At 35.9% G+C, this 16,193-nt stretch overlaps 1 protein-coding gene across 4 annotated transcripts in view; it reads left to right on the top strand.

Annotated features, from left to right (window-relative positions):
* Positions 1 to 2,140: 2,140 nt before the first annotated feature.
* Positions 2,141 to 16,193, top strand: part of LOC143240269 (uncharacterized) — a 67,249-nt gene continuing 53,196 nt past the window's right edge. For 2 of the 4 annotated variants that reach the window (XM_076482441.1, XM_076482440.1), the window contains exons 1-2: positions 2,141 to 2,575; positions 15,766 to 15,836. In XM_076482441.1, the coding sequence (XP_076338556.1) occupies positions 2,425 to 2,575; positions 15,766 to 15,836 (222 nt within the window). In that variant the 5' untranslated portion in view covers positions 2,141 to 2,424. Of the gene's footprint in view, positions 2,576 to 13,057; positions 13,092 to 15,765; positions 15,837 to 16,193 lie in introns of those variants that run through there. The other 2 variants (XM_076482439.1, XM_076482442.1) reach the window with 2 other exon arrangements.

Raw genomic sequence — 16,193 nt, 5'->3', positions numbered from 1 at the left:
AAGTAGATACGCAGTAAAAGATGAGGCTATTAACTATAGAAACAAACATATCAGAACAGCTAACAAAATATATTGGTTGATGTAAATTCCTTTCCATTTGTCTTGATGAGAGCACTGATGTTACGTCATCAACTAGGCTAGCCATTATTGCATGATTTTGTAGGGATGATGAAATCTGCGAAGAACTGGTTAACTTTACCAGAACATACCACAGGGACTGAAATATGTAAGACATTAGTAAAAGGATTATCCAATCGATAGGTTGACCTTTCAAAGGTAGTTTCCATGACAATTGATGATGGACCCCGCATGACTGATAAAGAAGCAGGTTTTGTAAATATGTTGGATATCCACTGGCAGGCTTTCATTGTATTATACATGAGGAGATTTTGTGTACAAAAGCTGGACTTAAGAAGATTGAAAAGTGATGGAAACTGTCACCAAGGTAGTTCATTTTATTTCTGCGCATGCTTTGAAAGAAAAACAATTTTATAATTTACTGAAAGACGAATTCGGTGTACACGTGACTACTTATGTACAACAATGTTCATTGAATAAGTAGAGTTTATGTCCTTAAACGATCAGTTGAGTGTTTGGATGAAATTCGTCCGTTTTGGACAAATAAAAAATTTTCTTGTCAAGAATTATCTGATGTTGTGTGGATTTGTAGACTGGTGTTATTTACAGATTTCTCCTCACATTTAAAACACTTGAACACCAAACTGCAGGGAACTGACAAAGCACTTGATGTTATGTTTGATAACAATAAAGCTTTTGAAATCAAACTGAATTTTTTTAAACGTGATGTTTACAATGGCACTTTTAAATACTTCCCAAGCCTAAAAGAAAATATGGCAAATCTTGAAATTAATGATAAAATATACATTCGGAGCTTGTAAATACAATTTAAGAATCATTAACTCAACTTTTGAACAATTTTCTTTAAGATTTAATAAGTTCAGATTATTTGAAGAAACTATAAAATGCATAAAGTATACAGACAGTGTAACGTTAGACAAACTGAATCTGGAAATGTTGCAGTAGATTGACTTGGATAATTTTGAGAAGCAACCAATTGATTTACAAAGCAGCTAAATTTGGAGGCAAAAATTTGTCGACTACAGAGCTGAACTAGAAATATTGAAAGAGATTGATTAGTGACTGGAATAACACAGTAAATGAGTTTCTGGAACAATGGAATTATATTCCTGAAACTTTTGACTTTCTGTAACATGTTACAATAACAGTATTAACAGTATTTTCATCAACATATTTATGCGAGTCCATATTTTCAGTGATGAACTTTGTAAAGTGTAATTATAGGAATAGACTTGTTGATGAAACCAGTGCTGCATGTATAGCTCTCAAAACAACCAATCACAAGCCTGATATAAAACGTTTGTGCAGCAGCAAAAGTCTCACTAAGAGTAAAATATGCTTATTTTCATTTACTTGTTTTTTATGTTACATAATATAAACCAAAGCTTATCATTCCACGAAGTGTTTTCTGTTAATGGTAAAACAATGAATAAATGTGAATAAGCGAGAGGACCCCTTTTTCCTTGAAAAACAGTCCATTATTATTGCTATTAATTAATTAACTTTATTTCTTGTGAATTACTATGGTTATTAATAACGTGTTACTCCTAAAGCTGTTTCATTTAAAATAATTCAGAATATACTAATAAATGATAATATGCTGCTAAAAATTACCATAGGCACGCGAGAGAATTTTTTAGAAGATTATCCCCAGTTTGGGCACACACAAAAAGGTTCGCCATTCCTGCACTATCATATATTTTGAAAATTAAAGTTTTTCAGGTGAACAGTGTCAATTATTCGAGTTTCTCGTGAATGTTTCCTTAGTCATTTTGTTGAAAGCGAAAGTTAGAATAAAATTCCCGTCTTTACATGAAAAAAATAAATAAATCGAATAACAAGCTGAACAGATGAGCAGATCCATCGTCTCTCACGCAGATAGAATAAATTACAGTTTCCATCTCGGTAGGTGACGGATTGAAGAATTTGTTCCACCTTTACCGTATTCTATCCCCTGCACGTTTGCCACGTGACTTTCAAGCATGTAAGCGCGTACATAGGTACATTGGCTCAGCCAATGAGGTTTCACAACCTGTAGAAGGAATAAGAAATTGGTAAGAGGTGTTCGACTGCATTCTAGCGTCCCAGTTCTAAGAGGTTATGAGTGTTGTTGTTGTCGTCAAATAGGATGATAGGCCAAACCGTTGCCGTTAGGCCTTCTTTTGATATGTTTAGTTGAAATCCTGAATTTTTTTTAAATTATTAGTTACTCTCTAATATCGACAGAACACTATTGACACTTTAGAAGTTGAAGGGGGAATTACAGAATCCCCCCTGCGAAGTTTAGATTCTTGTTGCTAGCGGTAAAAATTCATTAAGTAGACGATGAAAAACTTAATGACAGTGTCAGTCATTTTGTGTGTAGTTGTGGGCACGGCGGTGGCACATGTTGCTCTAACATTCCCACCTGCTCGAAAATACAACTTAGACTTTTTGGATAACGGTAGGACTAAGGCTCCTTGTGGTATGCCTAAAGGTAAGACTATAATATATTTTTCAATACACTTTAGCTTTAAGCTTATATACACTATATTCAAGTCTCTACACTTTTCTGTTTTTTTTAGGAAGTGAAAGAAATTCGTTTAAAATTGTGAAAAACGTTAGTCTAACTATTTATAAAACTCCATGTTGTTTCCACAAGTTCGTAACTTCACGACGTCACTGACCCCTACGATGTTGTCTGTAGTTAAATGATGCTTCTCAATTCTGGTGTAGAACTGATATATAATAGTAAACAACTTGTGGGTTTGTGTAACCGCCATAGCACTAAGAGGAAAAAATCTAGACCTGAAACTTTTCACGCATACTTAGGGGATTCTGAGGGTGTGCAACTGGATGGGATTTTTTTTTTTTATTTGACTAAAAAAAATGTTGGTCAATTTTTAGTACTTTAGCCCCATAATTCTTCCTGGAGATCTATAGCAATGTAAATATATACATTTTCTAATTCACACTTGCTGAATGAACCATATGCCAAATTAATAATTATTTGCTATTAAAAAGAGAGTTGAATTAAAATTGGGAAACTGCAACAGAAAGCAGTTGATGAATCTGCGTATTGTGGCAGTTAAAGAAGTAATTAACGTTATGGAAACTGGAACATTGAGACCTCTGTGAAGCATGAGATATCCTTAGAATTACAGTGTAAAGTGGGTATGCTAATTATTAATAAACTCATGTTTTCTTCACACACACACACACACCACATTTTCCCCCCATATATATTCGTATATTTTTGTATTAATATTGTATGCTAGTTAACAAAAACAACCGTTGAGAAATTGTGCACAATGTTTCTTTATTACATATGCTTGGACCTGTTTTTTTAATTATTCTACTCTATGGTGGTTCGGCTTATAACACTAAAATTCACGGCTCGATCCGTGATGCCGAGAGATAATTAAAAAGTCGATTGTGTTGCTCTATGCTTTACATGAAAGTTTCATATTTTTATTTCCTCGATAATCGCTATTAAAGCACATGAGAAAAGAAACTCTGGATTTCAGTTTATTTAACAATTTATAGTATAGCTACAATTTGACATCTGCGAATCGTTCTCACCCGATGAACATTCGAGAACGTTTAGTAGGTAACAATTTGCAACTAAAACTCTCGCTCGTGGAATGGTTTACACGATTATTAATAAATTTAGTCGAAATTTGTCTGCGAAAATATTAACAGTGCCATCATGTTGGGGAACCGGTGCTTTCTAATTGTTAAAATCTAAAGGCCTAGTTTTATAACATTACATCTATCTTAAGTAAACATATAATGAGAAGAAGATATTAAAAACATTTCTTGAGTCCAAATACGGAACAAAGTATTTATTACTTAGTGTTTTATATAGCGATATCGCCGAGAAAGACATTAAAAGAAGATAACAAGAGATACCTAGTTTAAAACTATCTGATTATGCCTAATTTGTATTTAAAGATTGTGTGATGAAAGAAACGGTAACCTGTTAAAACTTGTAACGTTAGTCTAATACTTTACTACCTCGTACATGTACGACTGTTTTTTTTGTTTTTTTTTACAAGAATAATGGCACGTTACTAAACCAACTCGGGTAGACTAGACCGAGCTCAGAATAGGTGAACAAGTTCCACAATCCACCATGTTTATATTACACCGAGTTAGGTATTTTGATCAGTTTGTAGCATGTTTCAAGAAACTGGTACTCGGTGAACAGTCAGTACAACTGTTAGAAATTAACGTTTCTAGAAACTCGTAGACAATTTATACACTACAAACATTGGAAGTTACACTTAAACAAATATATACTGCAGCATGTTGACTGTTATTTGATACCCAAGTTAAGTATAGTGGTACCTCGGTTCTCGAACTTAATCCGTTCCAGAAGGCTGTTCGAAAACCGAATCAATTTTTCCCATAAGAAATATTGTAAATTAAATTAATCCGTTACAGACCTCCAACAATTACCCGTTATGAAGCATTTTAAGTAAAAATATTGCTTATTTATACCTGTATAATAATACTTGCATGCATAAAGTCAACCACAAAAACTTTCAACACAATAAAAAACAATAAATGAAAATGTAACTGCACTTTATATGTTCTGAGGAGAGCTGATGGCGTAAGTGAAAGGTGGTGAGGAACGTGGAGAGTAGGAGGGTTATTATTGTTTGGAAGGGGAGTCACCTTCCATAAAAACGTCAGGTAACTCTCCTTCTGGGGTTTTCTCTTTTCTGTCTCTTTGCACCGCTACAACCTGCTTGAGACTCACTGTACCTATTTCTCACTAAAAACTCGTCCATTAAGGTTTGTTTCTGCCTGCATTTTAAAATGTTTCTGAAGTAAGACATGGCATTGTCATTGAAAAGGTTTATGCTGCGGTTTGCTACAGCTTTGTCAGGGTGAAATGTTTCCACAAAACTTTGTAATTCTCCCCATTTTCCACACATTTCCTTGATCAGTGAACTAGGAACATCCCCCCCTTCCCTCCTCCTCATCTAAAGACACTTCCTCAGTTGCCTTCTGCTGCTGCTCCTTTCGAAGGTCTTGGAGTTATTCCGTAGTGAGCTCAGTGTTGTGGTCTTCCACCAACTCCTCCACATCATCATCACTCACATTCAAGCCCATACACTTACCTAGTGAGACAATATCCTGGACAATAGGCTCAGCCTCAAAGCCTTCAAAGTCTCTATCTGCTACTGAGTCTGGCCACAATTTCTTCCAGGCTGAGTTCATAGTCCTCAAAGACACTTCCCTCCAGGCTTTGTCTATGATTCTCAAGCAAAGGAGGATATTAAAGTGATCTTTCCAGAACTCTCTGAGGGTTAACTCTGTCAGAGGTCACTTCAAAGCACCTTTGAAACAGTGCTTTGGTGTAGAGTTTCTTAAAGTTCGATATGACCTGCTGGTCCATGGGCTGAATGAGAGGAGTCATGTAAGGGGACAAGAGCTTCACCGCAATGAAACTGTACTCCTCCACCAACCCGTCCTTCAAGCCTGGTGTGTGAGCAGGTGCATTGTCCATCACAAAAGGGGCCTTGAGTGGTAACTGTTTTTCCGTGAGGTAATTCTTTACACTTGGGGCAAACACTTTATGGATCCACTCCATAAAAAAAAATGCCTGGTTACCCATGCTTTACTATTAGCCCTCCACGTGACATTGTTTACTTTTCAGGACATTATTTTTCTTAAAAACCGTCGGGTTCTCGAAATAGTACACAAACAAAGGCTTAAGTTTTAAGTCCTCACTTGCATTACTACATAACAATAGTGTTAGCCTGTCCTTCATTGGCTTGTGTTCTAGCAGTGACTTTTCCTCTTTGGTGATCTAGGCTCTCTTTGGCATTTTCTTCCAAAAGAGGCCTGTCTCATCACAGTTGAACATACTTGTTGGGGAATAAAACCCTCAGCTTCTACATAATCCTTAAATTCCCTAACAAATTTATCGGCAGCGTCTTTGTTAAAACTGGCACCCTCCCCATGTCTCATCACACTATGTATGCTACTTCTCTTCCTAATTTTTTCAAACCACCCCCAACTAGACTTAAAGGCATCACTTGTATCAGCACTCGTTCCAGGGGTGTTTTTCAAGAGGTCAGCATGCAACTGCTTTGCTTTCTCACAAATGATGGTCTTAGAAATGCTATCACCAGCTAACTGTTTTTCGTTTACCCAAATCAACGATAGTTTTTCTACCTCTTCCATTGTTTGTGATCTTTGTTTCGTAAGCACTATCACTCCTTTTACAACATCAGCTACTTTGATGACCTCTTTATTTTTCAGTGTGGTGCAGACTGTAGACTTCGCCAAACTAAACTGTGTAGTAAGGTCAGACACGTGAACACCACTCTCATAGTTCGCTGTGAGATCTTTTTTCACCTCTATTGTGGCTCAAACAACTTTTCTTTTTGGTTTGCTACTTTCATTATCCTTCTTTGATCCCATGGTGGCTTATTTAATCAGAATATTTAGTAAAACAACAATAAAAACGAGAACATTCACAGCAGATTTTAACGGGGGTGTGAACTGAGCGACAGGTGCGGGTAAAATGTTTTGGGCAAGTTTGGCGTGGGCCGAAAATGGTCGAAGGGTTGTTCGGGTCATCAGTCGGGTTTTTCGAGGGTTCGGATCACGACAGCTTGGTTCGGGAACCGAGTTTATGTTCGACAACCGAGACATTTTTTTTCTCAAACAGTATGTTCGAAAACCGAATTGTTCGAGAAGGGAGTCGTTCGAGAACCGAGGTATCACTGTATTTATGGCAGGTTATAAAGGTTATTTACTGTCGTGTCTACTTTTAAATTGCAACGGTTAGCAACAACACACCCCATGTAAACTAATTTACTACACTCTTAAAACACTCCAACAACGTAAAACTGTTCGAGTTTGTGTGTTTTTTTTTTTTTGGGGGGGATTTGTAGGTTCGTATATTTGATTCGAACTCGATTTGATAGTCTGGAATTTAGAATTTTATCATCGAGCCTATCTACACACTGTCTAAGACACTAACAGTCTCTAGAGTGGATTAAAGATATTGTTTTTTTAAGACTGTGGACTTGCCAGTAATTAGTTACGTCTAAAGGTGTTTTACGTCCTTAGTAGTTCTTGGAAGTTTCCAGCTTCGGAACAAAATTCTTTCTGTACTGAAAGTTTGTAAGGAGTACGCGTTATTTTATTTATATTTATTTTTGATAGAAAATATTAATAGATAACGATGTGAAAGGTAAAACTAGTAAATTTATTGAATGATACTTTGGTAAGAAATTTATTTGTGCTGACCTTTGAGAAGCGAGTTTGGCCGCCCAACACATTGACCACTTCCAGCTGTGGATGCATTATAAAGGTGACAGTCAGTTCTATTATTAGGTTCCTAGGAGTTTCTGACGTCATCGGTCGAGTATCCTGTACGTTGCCCTAAGTCGTTAAATTTTAAATTCCTTGCTCCTGAAAAATTTGGACGAACTTGTGATTTGTCTTCTTTGCGAATTTTGAAAAGCAGTCAATGTATTTATTTAGGAATTTTGGAAAGTTGTCTCATGCGGTCTGTGTAACATATTGCGTTGAAATTTAAATAAAAACCAATAAAATGACTACAGTTGTTTTATTTTACTAATGTTGAATGTTTTATTATAAATGTTTTACGGAGAATAACACGAATAGAGTAGCTGAGAAAATTTTAACATAATTTTCAAATTTTGCATTCCGTGTGATTCTAAAACTCGTTACTAGGAGCTATTCAAATAAGTGAACTGAATAATGAGATTTCAATGGGTCTTGTGCTCATGCGTTTGAAATTAATTATTTCAAGGAATCACGATGATTGGTGTTTTACTTATACACCGACAGTTTTAAAGTTTTAAGCGATTGTAGAATTGCCTTTTCTTTTTCGATTAGATTTGATGCACATCGTACAGATTTGTCTAAACCTAAGATTCTGTGCACTGATCAGAACCTGTTAGGATATGGGTATCTCCTGGTGAAGCTATAATACTGACAGCAAAATGTCTACAGCCTTGTTTCCTTATTTATTTTTTACGATCCGTATTTGTAGGTTTTTAAATCCCCATTTTTATTTATCTTATTTACTGGTTTTTATTCTGCCCAATTATTGGCAAAGGATTACTTTATGAAAACTAACTTTATAATGATAGATGTCGCTAGCTGATACGGTTCATGATGTACTTACAGTAGCTATAGACTATTTGATCACATTAGTTCGAGATGTAAAATGTTAAGCAGCAGCTGGAGATTGTTGTGGAGATTCGTTTGAGAATGTAGTATTTCTTTTTTGTCTGTAATGCATGGCAATGGGCCGATATGCCTAGACTTTAGACACAACCCTACTAAGCACATATAAAATGTTACCAGTACAAAATCAAACTTTTCAAATAGCATTTACGTCTAAAATGTCGCTTTAAATAAACATTTTGTCTTTTGAAATAGTTATTCTACGATTATGTGTAATAAAATTTGATATTATACGTACTGATTTTCTTTACTCTGTTACTTTGTACATAATATAGTGGTTGGCACCCTAAAGACACGAATTGTGTAATAGACAAACCACCGAGTATTCCACATGTTAAAGTAATTAATATTCCTCTATTATTGGTTGATAATTCCTGGTTTACACTGTACTTAAGCTTTTGAAAGGAACGCCAAATATTTTTGTAAGAAAGCTAACTTCGAGAGGTAACAATAACATCGGTTGCACTATAATTATAATGTATTTTAGCTTATGCAAAATAAAAAAAGAAACAAATCAATTTTTCAATACCCTTACAATCTTTGAAGTACCTTTTTAGTATTTTATTTGGGTGCAGTATACCAAGCCGTTTTTGTTGTAGGCTAGCAAGAGAATAATTCTAAGAATAAGAATTACAAACAAGTCGATTTTAGCGGATTCTATTTTCCTTGTAAGCCCAATGTGTACATATTTGTGTGTAGAGCCATATCAATAAACATTGAAGGTTTTAAAGTGTTGTGTTTGACAATAACTTGCGATCCCTATTATGAATCACTACCATGTTCATGACACCTGCCTTGCACCTTAGTTGATGGTTTGTTGTTACTAATGTTATATTTTTTACTGACTTTCTTAACTGATGATATGTATCAAAAATTAGCACTGAAAATTTAGATATTTTAAGTTCAACTAGAGATTTCAGAGAAGTTAGTTTATATTTTTTTATGTCAATACCTCGGGTAGGGTATTTTCTTTTATTTGGTTACGTTAATCTGTGTAGGATATATAATATTTGGACCTGCTGATCAGTAATTTGTAATGGGCTCTGTATGACCGAGTGATGTGTGTCTGGCTGCTGTTATACAAAATTAACGGTGATAATGAAAACATTCCGCATTCTCTTCTCTACAGGGCCTGGCATGGCCAAGCGCGTAAGGCGTGCGACTCGTAATCCGAGGGTCGCGGGTTCGCGCCCGCGTCGCACTAAACATGCTCGCTCTCCCAGCCGTGGGGGTGTATAATGTGACGGTCAATCCCACTATTCGTTGGTAAAGAGTAGCCCAAGAGATGGCGGTGGGTGGTGATGACTAGCTGCCTTCCCTCTAGTCTTACACTGCTAAATTAGGGACGGCTAGCACAGATAGCCCTCGAGTAGCTTTGTGCGAAATTCCAAAAAACAAACAAACTCTTCTCTACACGTGTTTAAGTTTTATAACAATGGCAGTCAGTTCATTTGTTCCATTCAGATATCTGGACATAGTGCTGTTGGCTGGCTTCCCTGTAGTTAGTAACTCAGATCTAGGGATGTTTATACCTAAACCCTAGGGTTTTCTTACCTAGTCGTGCACACTAAGAGTTTAGAATAGTCTTTCTTGTGTTAATTGAAAACACACTAGAGTTTTATCCAGAGAAGTCAGATTTTGAGGAAGTGCCTTAATGCCGCGTACCATGGTAATTTAAGGCCCTGACCCACCTTTAACAATGGAAGTGACCAAGACACACATTCCACGTGTACTTCTGTTAGTGCACAGTAAAAGTGTCGTGAAGGTTAATCTAGGTCATTGTATTGTCCGAAATGACTGGTGAATAAGAGTTCGCTGAAATAAATAATTTTCTCTGTGAGAACGTGTGTGACATTAGGTCACTAAGTCATGTGATACAATTTATATGGTGTTTCCATAGACATCTATCTTCCTATCTAAAATACGAAAATAAAAAGAAATATATATTCATTTTTGATAGCTTGTTGAAAAGGTATATCGGAAAGTTCAAGGTTCGCGATATCGCTGAATTTGTTGTGTACGTTCAGTTGTGGAGGCGTTATAAGAATAACAGTCAGTAGTTTAATACATTTTGTCGGTAAAAAGTAATTAGTTTTCTGAAATGAGGTGTTTCATTACGTATTCGGTCAAATTAAAACCTAACGAGTCGTGTAAATAAGGTAATATGGTGATAAGTACAAATTAAAAAAAGTGTTAACACTGACAGTTTCTGTGATTGGTTCGTTCAAAGTTACTTGTTAGCAATGGTTTGAAATGCTTCCTTTTATTCGTTGCAGCTGTTTTATATTCAGTGCTATATATTTTAATTGTAGAAATTAAGTGTTGTTAGGCCTAACAGTAGTACTTAATGAATGTTAAATTCTCGAATGAATGAAAGCCATTTCAGGAGTATTTCGGTCAAAAATGCTCTCGAACCTGACTATTTAAAACTGATTTTGAATTTGTAATCTAGAGGGAAGATATGTTAACAGCACTTTCCGCCAACTCTAAGATTACCCATAGTGTAAATTGTGTTAAGATGAAGTTAAAATGAAATGTTTATTATTTGTACTATTATTCATAATTCTCGGGTGAAAAACAAAACGTTTATAGAAATTATCGTCCACTATAGGAAGATAATTCAGACAAGTAAACATATAAAAGGTGGAAATACTAGTTTTCAAACTGGAGGCATAGTTAAAAACAGTTTCCCGTGCTAAGCTGTTAGGTCTTTCTTAAAATTAGTAGGAACAGGATTGGTGTTTATTGTTTCGTTCATTGGAGTACCCAAAATCCGCGAATTCTCTTGATGTAGGCGTAGAAATTTAACACTAAATTATAGAAAACGTAAACAGAATCTGTAGTGTTACTTGTAACATCCGATGAAATTCCATAGAAGTGAAAGATTCCATCAGTCTACTTTTTTGTGCATTTGAAGGTCATGTTGGAGGTTTGGTAGAACGCACTTCTTATCTTGGGCTTTATTGGCGCACCTATCTTCGCGCATAAATTGCTCCGTGACTTTCAAGTCAAGGACAGTTTTAAAATTTGTTGTTCAGGCGTCGTTTCTGTGAACAGGTCTTGAGCAATACTTTCAAACGCCCACATTTATCGAGGAGTATCCACCCCCTTCTTTTCTTATTTTAACATAGTTAACTACTCACAGACTAGGATATTTAAATCACAGAATGTGTCGTGTAAATTGATCGTTTTCACCGTACCAAAACATTGTGTTGGTTAGCTGAACGTCACGTAATGGGCTGTCTGATCTTTGTCCACCACGGTGATTCGAGCCTCGTATTTATACATTGAAAGTATGTAAGCTTGCCGAGATATATTAAATATCTTGGTTATGAGGTATTCACGAAGCAGTGTACGTGTCAATGTCTGATGTTGCTCAAAATAAAACAAACATAGGTCGAAGTGCATGTGAAGTTTTTACAAAATGTTACAAGTGTTGTGAGTAAATGTTGTCCTAAGACAAAGTTATATTTAAATTATCGATTATCTGCGCCAGCCGTTCCAAGTTTGAAGTTATGAAACGTAGCTTTTCAACACAACTCACCGCCTGCATTGGGGCTACACTTTTCAGAATAAAAGCTGGGGGACCGTCGCTCCCAAAGTCTGAAGCAACCCCCTTCCGCGCGAACGGGACCCGAAAACCCCATAATCTTAACTCGCGGTCCGATTGGGCTACGCTTGACCCACCATCGACTACCAAAAATACCAGAGAAAAACTTGCCATCTGTATCAGTCCGTTCAAAAGGCTTACAGACAATATTTATAGTCAGCTAATTAACATATCGGGTTGTAGGTCAAGAGTCGAGCTAAGCTGAGGACGTACGGTATAAAAGTAACAGTGAATCCCGTTATTGGGTTCAAAGAACCGACAAAGTCGTTGTGGCTGACTGTTTAATAAAGTCTAGTAGTATATCGTTTGTGTGTATTTATTACTCTTCAAAAACATTTGACTCACTGTTTTATAGCTAACTGTAGAATTAATTATTTGTTTCACTGTCAATTGCGCCTCGAATTAAGAAACTTCTGTCAGAGCGATCCGCCTATTAAAATTCCGTAGCCTAACGTGTATTAAAAACAAATCCTGATAAATTTGTAAGATGACATATTAGTGAGCACGTTAATCCATTTTCTCCTTACGTCAGATTATGTACAGTATATTTTGTATTTATAATTTGTCCTCGCCTCCTCTCATTCTAAACCAATAGACAATACGACAGACTCGTCCTTTGGGATGCTCTGATCGAATAGCTGCTTTTGACCGTTACTTTGTTTAACGCACACGCAGCAGCTCCACAGTGCGGAATGCACTTTTGTGGCAAGGGACTCGAATTATAGACTCTTGAATTCACAGTCCAGTAACGTAACGCTAAGAAGTAAGAAAATGTAACCAAATTAAACATATTATTTAAATTTTTACAACCATTGTTAAATAGCCAAAATTGTAATTCAAGAACATTGTTTACAGACGGTTTATTTGTTCTTGAATTTCACGCATAGCTACATGAGGACTATCTGCGCTATCCGTCCCTAATTTAGCAGTGTAAAACCAGAGGAAAGGCAGTTAGTCATCACCACCCACCGCCAATTCTTGAGCTATTTTTTTACCAACGAATAGTGGGATTGACCGCAACCCTATAACGCCCCCACAGCTGAAAGGGTGAACATGCTTGTGACGGGGAATAGAACCCGCGACCCTGAGATTACTAGTCGAGCGCCCTAATTACCTGGTCATGCTGGGCCAGTCCAGAGACGGATGTGCACTATTGAGTACGGTATGACGAATTAGTAAGGTTGTTGGTATTAATATTACAGTAACGTAGGTAAATTATTAGCACGTGACTTCCTCAATAAGATTATCGCCGCTGTTTACTCCAGTGGATATATTGTGGTGATTTTAAAAATAAAACTACAACGTCACAGTGCTTACGTGATATCTGTCTTTTATATGATTATGGCCTGACTTATGAAATGTTTTGAAAAATAATTTCTATCACTTTTGTGAAAACTTCTGTAATTCAGAACGGGACGTTGAAATTTACGGTGGAACGTTGGGAAGTAAGAAGTTGCGAACAGAAATCAAATTCGGATTGAAAGACCTCAAACAAGGACTAGAAGTCTTCAAACAGAAGTTTTCTCAACAGTGATAGAAATTATGTTTAAAAAAATTCCAGTTTAATGTGAAATTCACTAGCGAAGTCTGTTTATAATTAATTATACTTATTATAATACATTAGTGTTAGGCCTGTTACATTTCTAACACTATTTTTTTTTAGTTTCATAAGTTTTTTTTTTTTTTTTTTTTTTTTAAGAATTAGAAGAACTCACCCTACGCTAAGATATAACTGTTGGTTTCTGCGGAAGGAGCCCGGCATGGCCAGGTGGGTTAAGGCGTTTGACTCGTAATCTGAGGGTCGCGAGTTAGAATCCTCTTCACATCAAACATGCTTGCCCTCAGCTGTGGGGTCGTTATACTGTGATGGTCAATGCTCGTGGGTAAAAGAATAGTTTAAGAGTTGGCGGTGGGTGGTGATGACTACCTACCTTCCCTCTAGTCTTACACTGCTAAATTAGGGACGGCTAGTGCAGACATCCTTCGTGTAACTTTGTACGAAATTCAAAAAACAAATAATCCTGCGGAATGCTATTGGATGTGGCTCAAAGACAGGCCTGCGATCTTTTCTAGAACTATCTGACTGTTTTGCAACAGTGTATTCATGCTTGATATTCAATCGTGTTCAATGAGCTACCATCACAGAGTATTAAAGTATTTCTTTGTAGACAGTTATCAAAGTACCTTACTTTTCTGTTGCAACAATCATGAGATTTTCACTGAAGAAAAACAAATAATTGTTGTTTAAAGTTTGTTTTTGATTCTATAAATTTAATATTTTTGTAATTTTTATTGGATAAATCTCAAACGTAATTTTTTTGCGAAATTTCAATTGTATTATTTATTGCTCAGCTATAAAGTTACTGGTTAGGTATAAAAATATTACCCAGGTATGATTAGTGATGATCGGTGCTGTAGTTTTCAAGATCCGAGTTTTAGATGTGTATACATCACAAGCTTCATTATAACAAAATGTATAATAGTATTTCAACCACACTACGTTCTCCATATCCATTGCCGACGACATGTTTTGCTCACTCCAGAGCTCATCAGGCTGGGTGGGTACAACAAAGACAGCAGTGGTCGGGACACTATTTATGTAAGCAATATGTTTTACAGAAACACGTTAAAAAGACAGTAAGTAAACACATTAATTTCTGATTGTACAGACCAGTGATGATTTTTAATACCTAACACTTCTATTGACCTATCTCGTGCTGTCTGCACAGGTACAACTTGGATACTATAAATATTACGAACACAGAACGAAAGCTGTCTCATTTGGAGAGGCACGTGCTTCTCGGAGGCAGGAGAACACGTTTTGGAGTGAAACAGTATTTGTTTTGCGTATACCCAATCTTATGAAGTGATTGCGTAACATTTTACAGTCAACATGCATCGTGATTAATGCCTGTGTTATAAAGTGTTAGACTTGTTTTATTCTTGAAAAAAAAATCGGATAGGAGCAAATTGTTTTCAACTTTATACAATATTTATGTGATGTACTTCACCCATACGAATACATTCGTGACGCTAAGAAACACGAGAATTGAAATACTAGACACAACAGTTATCACGTGTTTCCGGAAGAGAGGTTTTTCTTCAGTTGTATGAAACTAAAATCCAGTGTAGTTGTAGAGAGAATATTAGCTATAAGTTTGCATTTACTATATATGAAAAACAAACTAGAAGCTGATAAATTAAGCCTAACAGCTTAAGGTAAAGGTTATATTCTGTGTATGTAAGACTGATTTATGACTTGTTGTATGTATGCATGTTAATAATTTAATATAATACGTTATTTAACCACATAAACCAAAAGAAGTGAAGATAGTGTTATTTATACACACCCATTAAACATCGTTAATCATATACTGTATATCCGTAATTATTACAAGAGAACATTTTTTTCTCACTGATTTGGAATGGTCCCTTTTTTTATCTGTCCCCAAAAAACAACAAACAAACAAGGAAAAAAACGAATTTTCGAAAAAAGTTACGTTTCTGCCAAATACAGTAGTTGTTCAAATGTTTATATGGTGTTAGAAACTTGACCATATCGCATAGAAATACAATACTGTGTATAAAGATATTACAATTCTAGACTGTTCTTTTAAATGAACTTTAGGTTTTATATCCCACCGCTTGGCTTAATTTAAAAGTTTGTTTATAAAAAAAGAAAAAATATATACAATTATTTTATCTTAAACTTTCATTTCGGTGGATTAGGATTCGCAGGCCACAACAGAAGGACTATTGTTTGTTCATATGAATTATTATTGAACTTTTGTTATTAAAATTTCACTGAATATTATATTTCGTTTTTATTTCACCAGGGGATATTGCTACTTCACTACCAGCAGGAGCGAAAATCGTCATAACATGGCATCTAGCTTATCCACACAAGGTAAGTCTAGAGAATGTATTTGAATGGTTTTACTAGATCGTATAACACGGATCCGATCTTTTGTGTAGAAAAAGAAAACTCGAGGTGAAATTGCTCAACAACCTCTAATGGACTGTATAACAAACTAAAAAAAAAAAGTCTAACAAACATTGAGATTTTGGGAACCATAATGTTTCCAGATTAATAATTTGTGTTTTCTATGTTTGTTTTTTGAATTTTGTGCAAAGCTACACGAGGGCTATCTGCTCTAGCCGTCCCTTACTTTGCATTGTAAGACTAGGGTAGTCATCATCACCCACCACCAACTCTTGGGCTACCAACGAATAGTGGGATTGACCGTCACATTATAATGTCCCC

The sequence above is a fragment of the Tachypleus tridentatus genome, chromosome 13, assembly GCF_004210375.1.
Source record: "Tachypleus tridentatus isolate NWPU-2018 chromosome 13, ASM421037v1, whole genome shotgun sequence".
NCBI lineage: Eukaryota > Metazoa > Arthropoda > Merostomata > Xiphosura > Limulidae > Tachypleus > Tachypleus tridentatus.
Note: the sequence above shows the minus strand (reverse complement) of the source record. Positions and strands in the feature narration are given on the sequence as shown.